General features: G+C 45.1%; 1 protein-coding gene across 2 annotated transcripts in view; it reads left to right on the forward strand.

The window, feature by feature from the left end:
• RBM41 (RNA binding motif protein 41) overlaps positions 1–6,326 on the forward strand; it is a 507,485-nt gene extending 501,159 nt beyond the window's left edge. For both annotated transcript variants that reach the window (XM_044057651.1, XM_044057652.1), the window contains exon 7: positions 5,304–6,326. In XM_044057651.1, the coding sequence (XP_043913586.1) occupies positions 5,304–5,413 (110 nt within the window). In that variant the 3' untranslated portion in view covers positions 5,414–6,326. The remainder of the gene's footprint in view (positions 1–5,303) is intronic.
• The last annotated feature ends 1,473 nt before the right edge of the window (positions 6,327–7,799 follow it).

A 7,799-nucleotide genomic window follows, 5' to 3' on the forward strand; every position in this document is an offset into this window, starting at 1 on the left:
GGTCGGTCATTCTGTCCCCTACTACACCGGTGCAGGTCTCTGATCACCATCTAGCTCTAGACAGCAAAGCCCCCAAGGCCTCAGGGTACTCCCATGAGTGGTCCCCACATTTCTGAGGGCCCCTCGGAGTTTTTGCCTGAGGAGCCACCCAGAAAGAAGACGTGCAAGAGGAAGCGCATAGATTCCCAGGATGAGTCTCTCACATCAGACACATTAGGGTCCCCTAAGTCATCCTCTGAGGATGTTTCTTTCTCTGACATCCTAGAGATTTTGAAACAAAGAGGTGACTGGCTGTCCAAAGCCCCCCCCCCCGAGGAGGAGTCGGTCTTCCTGAAGGCCTTTGGTGCTCAGCCCTCCGCCTCCTGGGTATCTCCACCCTTCGAGCTTCTGGATTTGGTTTGTCGAAGGGTGTGGTTAACCCCTGACTCTGTGGAACCAGTCCCCAGGAGACCCAATAAATTTGTCTGCTCCTCCTGATAAGAAATTTCTGTCCAAGGTAGTCCTTGTGGATGCCATTGTGGTGGCAGCTGCCACTCAGAAAGAATTAGCCGAGATTTCTTCCACCGTCCATCCCCCTAACAAGGAGTCTAGGACCATGGACCGGTATGGGAAGTGTACCTTTTCTTCAGCGACCTTTACCTTATGGTCACTGAATTATTTATCACACTTTACACGGCTCCAGAGAGATCTCCTCAAGGAGCTTGGAGATACTGTCACAGGTAACGTTTCTGAGGTGGTGGCCCTGATGGTCAACGCTCAGATGTCTACCCTCAATTCCATTGCAAACTCCTCCATGAGGCTAATCTCCTATGCAGCCGAAGGAGCGAGTAGGGCAGCAAGTCCAGGAGTTGCTGTTAGGAGGCAGGTCTGGATGCACCTTTGTCATTTCGCGGAGGCCTTCAAGTCTTCATTCACAGACGCCCCTTTTAATGGTTCCTCTTTGTTCGGAACCAAGGTGAAAGACACTCACCAGGTGCAAGCAGGAGGGAAAAACTCTGTCTGCCATAGGAGTCCATTTTTCCCTTCCCTCTAGGCCTTATCCCAAGGCCCAGAGGGGTGGCAAAATGTGGTTCAAGAAATCACAGAGGTTTTTTCCCGGTGCACAAGGTGAGCCCCCCTCCAGAGGCAGGGGAGGGGGTGGTTATTCAGGGAGACACCACCCTAGGGGCAGAGGAGGCCTCCACAACTAGGGAGACCGCGATTCCTTTCATGGTTCTCCCTACCGCCGCTCCTGATGGGAGGCCCGACTGTGCGTTTCCGGAGCCAGTCAGGGGTCGAATCTCATGATACCCGGAGGCCTGGCAAGACATCACCCAGGACCAGTGGGTTCTACGAATAATTTCCGGAGGATATGTCATCCCGTTCTCGTCAAATCCCCCTCCAATCAAGAAAATGCCGGATGTTACACCCAGTCAAAGGGATTACGCAGCGTCAGAAGTTTCAAAGCTGCTAGAAAAAGGAGCCATCCAACATGTCCCCTCAGACCAGATCAGATTAGGGACTGACTCCAGATTCTTTTTGGTGCCGAAAAGGACAGGGGATCTGAGACCGATATTGGATCTCAGTCAATTAAACACTCATGTGCAAAAGTCCAAGTTCCGAATGGTCACATTGCAGTCTGTTCTCCCATTGTTGGGAAAAGAAGTGTGGATGTGGTCCATTGACCTCAAGGATGCTTACTACCACATAAAGATGGACAGGGCATCCAAAAGTCACCTACGCTTCCAGCTAGGAGCCAGTCATTTTCAGTTTCGAGCCCTTCCCTTTGGTCTCACCACAGCCCCCAGGGTGTTTACCAAATGCATGGCAGTGGTGACTGCTCACTTGAGATGTCAGGGATTCCAAGTGTTTCCGTATCTGGATGACTGGCTCCTTACTGCCACCACCAGGCATCTACTACTTCAGACCAGGGACGCTACTATCAACCTATGTCAACAGTTGGGCATCACATTGAACTGGGAAATATCTGCCTTGTTGCCCTCACAGCGTGTCACCTTTATAGGCGCCAAACTAGACACCGTCCTCATGCGGGTGTTTCTACCACAGGAAAGATTCAGAATCCTACAAGTTGTTCACGCCTTGCTCCCTCTGAGAAGAGTGAAGGCAAGATGGGTCCTCCAACTGTTGGGGACAATGGCTGCTATGATTGTTAGTCCCTCTGGCAAGGTTACATATGAGGCTCCTCCAGTGGCTACTCTTTCCCCAGTGGTCTCTTCAACGTCTTCCACTTTCTCACCCTATTTTACTCACAGACGGGTGCAAACAGGATCTCAGTTGGTGGCTTCACACCGACAACCTGAATGCGGGAAAGCCATTCGTTCCTGTGCCCCCGGTTGCCACGGTGACCACGGATGCCTCCCAGATTGGGGGGGGGGGCCATTATCAAGGCAGGATAGTCCAAGGCACGTGGCAAGAGCATGAGATGCATCTGCATATCAGTGTCCTGGAGATGAGAGCTGTGCTACTAGCATTGCAAGCACTTCAGAGTTTTCTTCCTCTCGGGACTATTGCAATCCACTCAGACAATATGTCAGTGGTGTGGTATCTGAACAAGCAGGGAGGAACCAAGTCTTATCCCCTTTGCAGAGAGGTCATACGAGTGTGGCAGTGAGCAGTGTCTTCCCAATGTTTTTCTGGTGACAACGCACATTCCGGGAAAGTCCAATGTGATCGCAGACAGGCTAAGCAGAGCTATTCTGATGCCTTATGAGTGGTCCCTGAACTGTCAAGTTGTGGAACAGATCTTCTGCAGGTGGGGTCAGCCTTGCTGCGACCTTTTTGCCAGCCCCCTCAATGCCAAATGCAGCAGCTACTTCACGTTGACCCCCTCCTCAGGGGGAGTCACCCAGGGACGCTCTAGTCCACGACTGGCCCTCCACTCTACTATATGCCTTCCCTCCGGTCCCCTTGCTGTCAAAGGTTATTCAGAAAGCGCAATCCTTGGGAAGCAGAATGATTCTGATTGCCACACACTGGCCTCGTCAAATTTGGTTCCCCTTTCTCCATCCCTATCTCATGGACTCTCCTTGGTTTCTGAACCCACAACCAGACTTACTGATGCACATGTCAGGGCAGCTCCATCCCTCTCTTCGAACCCTCCAGTTGACAGCCTGGCTACTCCACTTCATCATTAGTTAGGCTTCATTATTTTTCGCCGGAGGTGGTTCATATTTTATCTTCCTCTCATAAGCCCTTGACCAGGAAGATTTATTACAGCAAATGGAAGAGGTTTTCAATCTGTGTGCATGCCAAAAAGATTGACCTTTACACAGCTCCAATTTCGTCTGTATTGGAGTTCTTGTCTATGCTCTTTAACCGGGGTTCACCGGCCGCAACCATTAAAGTCCAACTGGCGGCGATTTCTACCTTTCATGTCGCAGACTAGCCTAGCCTCATGGCACATAGACTCTGTAAGGCCTTTCTGAGGGGCACTTTACTTCATCCTCCGGTATCGGAACTTGTTATGCCTTGGGACTTAAACTTTGTTCTACAGGGTCTTACTTCACCCCCCCCCCCTTTGAGTCTGCAGCCACTTACGATTTAAAATTCTTAACTTGGAAGACTTGTCTTTTTAGTAGACATCATGTCAGCCAGACATGTTTCGGAGCTTCAAGCTTTATCAATCATACCCCCTTATTTGATTTTTCATAAGGACAGGGTTTCTCTCAGACCGAACCCCTCTTTTTTTCCCAAAGTGGCGTCAGTCAGTAACCTTAACCAATCTATTGAATTGCCAGTGTTTTTTCCCCAGTTCTCAAACAAGGCAGAATTCAAATTTCATCAAGTGGATGTGCACAGACAATTACGTTTTTATTTGCACAGAACGAAAGACCTCAGAAAATCTGATCAGTTTGTTTCTTTTTCGGAAAACAAAACTGGGTCTCCTGTTTCCAAAGTCACGTTGTCCAGGTGGATTTCCAGCTGTATTTCTTTCATTTATTCATCAGGGGGTAAAGATTTACCGTTCTGGGTGAAGGCTCACTCTACTCGGTCTGTATCTACATCTTTTCAGGCCAGATTGTCTATGGATGATGTTTGTGCTGCAGCTACCTGGGCATCTCCTCACACCTTTTTACTCATTACAAGTTGGATGTGGTATCTAGGGGCAGGTCTTACTTTGGTTCCACAGTGCTCAAGAGTATTTTCCACTGAGCCTCCCAGGATTTAGGTGCTGGGGGCGCTGTCCCACGGGTAAGAATGTAGGTGAGATTGGACTACATAACATCAAGAAGTTAAGTACTCAACATAACGTTCGATGTATGTAGTCCATCTCGCCTCACATTCTTACTTACTCCTCGTCCTGGAGGATAGGATTGGTCTCAGAACTCCCTTCATTCTTGGTTTGTTCTTCCTTTCCTTAGGTGGTGTTATGCATGGAGAATGAGTGCTGGTGCTCGCAGAAAACTAGATCTGGGGATAGAGAGCAGTACAGCATGGGATACCATCTTAGCCCAGCCAATAGAAAGACTTTGAGCTAAAACAGTTTGGCCGAGTCGGAGCCGACATTCGGCACCGAACCCACGGGTAAGAATGTGAGGAGAGATGGGCTACATACATCGAACGTTATGGTGACTACATAACTTCTTGTTTTGAGCCAGGCTTTACTGAAAATTACAGCTGCATCACATCCAAATGCCATTTCCAAAGTATACACCATTGGCAAGTGATGTAGTCTCTATGGAAAGCCTTTCCTATCGGATATTCCATCAGTTTTAGTTGTTATCTGTTTGTTCCAAGTCATTCAGTTATTTCTGAGTTTAAGCTGAGTTCCACACCCCAAATATTGAGAAGCGTGTTACTTTGTTGAACAGACGTTTGTCCTTGGAAAGTCAACATCTCATGATGCTGGTCTTATGGTGCTTGTACTAAGAGATGAGTTTCACAGAATATATGGCAACTTGGCAAAAACATGACAGCACAGTATAGCAGAGATCTGAAGAAAGTAGTTTTTAGAGCATTTTGGATAAAATCAGAGGGGCAAGTAATCTGGGAAAGTTTCAGATGCTGAGCTAGCTGTAGCCCGGCAGTTTGGTCATTAATGTGGACAAGGATGGACCTTCTCATCCAGATCTAATGTTATGATGAGTAACATGACTTCTGTTTCTCATCCGAGAATTTAGAAAGAGATCACTGAAAGATATTTTATGAAAAATTTATAAAGGAATCTCTCAACTTTTTTCTTAAGTGGATAATATTGAGATTCAGGAGTGAAAAATATGGAACTACTGGGTGTCAAACCTTGAACCAGATTTATAGAGTTATGACAGTTGCCCTGAATATATTATAATTTTTTTTTCTTACAGATAAGAAGACAGCAGAAGAAGCTTTGCACTTGGTGAATGGTTTCAACTTACTGGGAAAACCCATTATCATTGAATTTGGAAAGGGTGAAACAGAACATAAAGTGAACTAAATGTCATTATTAAGACCCTAACACTAATGCCAAAAGGCAGTAACAATTCACCAGTACAAGTGATATTTTTGCAAGCTGGGCCTTACATAAAGGGAACAGGATCTCCTTGGTTACACAAACTAAAACAAGGAAGGAGACTCTGTACTAGTTGACATCAGAATTCCTGGAGCTGGCTTCGTAAATCATCATCCTCATATTACTGGCTACCCATTTCACAAGTGTATGAAGAAGGTCTCTTGTATACTCCACAGTTCTTTCCTTCTGCCACCATTTAAAGCTTTGTATTTAACAACAGTTTGCTTACTTGATAACTCTATAGTATCCTAAAATTCATTGTGTTACATTTGTCCTTTCATTAGTATTTCAGATGAAAGGAAATTAACTGTCGTCCATATGTTAGTCTATTTTTGCTTTGACTACTGTATCGCCATTCATTCCACTACTTGGTCCCTCTTATACGAGGACAATTACAGTGCTATATTATCCACCTCTGGCATTATATTCAACTTCACAAGTGCTGCTGGTGGTTTTGTATGTGTGCCTCAGAATTTCTAGTTTTCTTTTTGCTTGTCTGGTTTCACACTTGTGGAATTTATGGAGCTGAGAGAGAGCTCAGTGACTTCTTTTCAGAGATCCCAGAAGATGTTTCTTTTTCAGCTAGTATTCATCGAGAATGAAGATAACCATTTCTGTACTTTTTTATCGTATCAGTCTGTTACTTTTGGACTTGTGTATATATTTACTAATTTATTTATTTATTTACAGTTTGTGTGTGTTTTGAGGACTTGGTGTAGCTCGTTTTTGTCATATTTATGTTTTATCATTGTTTGCACTTTTTACTTGTGTTTCATTCTTTCTCAAAGATGATTTTTGGTAAAGCACCTAAATAAAGTTGCAGTCGTTACTTTCTTAAGCTAGGTCATCATCTCCTAAGTGTTAATAATTATCTTCCAAGGGCTGCTGCCAAGTCTATTAGCACTGGAGGAAGCTCAGTTGATTTGTGAGTTTTATTATGCCAGAGCTTCCCCCTAAGTTGTTCTCTTCTGTTCTGTCACTGTATTTTTGTCATGCCCATCCTGTGCAGAAACAACTAGAAAACTGACCAGCCATTGTTTTGAAACCACAAAGGTAGGACTTCCTTCATATATCTTTCAAGCAACCCAAAAGAATCGATCAGAGACTGTGATAGTAAGCATTTAGCTTTCAGTAAAATCCACAGAAACAGTTAGCTGCTCAGCATGTAGTCTTCAGGAAAAAAACAGTTCTGTAGTGGTTCTGGGAGGGAGGTGATCCTGCTACTGAGCCATAAGGGTGTCTTTGATGCTCAGCTAGTAGTTATCCATTAGGTGCTCATACATAGCAATAGTAGCTTTAGGTGCCTATTTATTCATAGGATCATTGAAAGTTACTAGGCTAATGGCCCAAGGGCCCTTACAAGTATAGCCGAGTTCTACCCTTGTTTCCATGATTAGCACCTAATACCCTTGTCCAAGAGGGATACAAGTGGAATCCCCAGGGTGAATTTAAAGCTATCCATCCAGATTGCGTTTGAAGAGGGCCAGTGAGGTGCTGTGTTTGACATGGTGTGAGTCTGTTCCAAAGGTAAGATAACTCTGGAAGACAAATGTGTCCCTCCAGCAGGTTCTGTTAATGTCACATTCCAGGTTCTTCAGAGCGAGTAACCCATAAACGACTTGACTTGCAGATATGCAACATTTCCAGTAAAGCAGGGTTAGAGATTGCCTTATATGCAAGGCAGAGAACACCTCTGAATTGTCTGTATAAAACAGAATAGAATAACTGTGATTTCAGACGATCCACCTAGGACAGATGCTGAAGACCTTGAATTTTACTTGCGAGGAACTTTTGTGGTTTCTCCAGTTGCTGCAGGTGCCTGGAAAGGTACATACCAAAAGGGGCATTGTACTCAATTATTGGCCTGATGAGGTAAGAGTATACGGAGGTTATAACTTCTTTTTTTTTTTTTTTTTTTTTGGAGGCAGTGCCCTTACTTATGAGATGAGTGATATAGAATGCCCTTTTACCACTGTGGAGTCATGGTGATCGAAGGTAAGATTGCTGCCGACCTATGTGCCCAGGTCTTTCACCACTGACTACATACTTGAGAGTGTTGCTGTTGGTGTGGTAGTTAGCAAAAACATCACTGTTTCCAAAAGGGATAATGATACATTTTTTTTCCATTGAGTTTAAGGCCATGAGACTTTGGCACCATTCATTTGTTTGTGCAAGACTGTCTTGTAGGATGTTGACATCATTTGGAGATTCTATGACCGCTCCCAGTTTGCGGTCTTCAGCAAACTTTGTCAGCCACAGAACTTTAGTATTTGCTTGTACTTCGGAGACCACTGGTTACAGGTCTGCTGTT

This window comes from Protopterus annectens, chromosome 15.part0 (genome assembly GCF_019279795.1).
Source record: "Protopterus annectens isolate FY-2018-M chromosome 15.part0, PAN1.0, whole genome shotgun sequence".
NCBI lineage: Eukaryota > Metazoa > Chordata > Ceratodontiformes > Protopteridae > Protopterus > Protopterus annectens.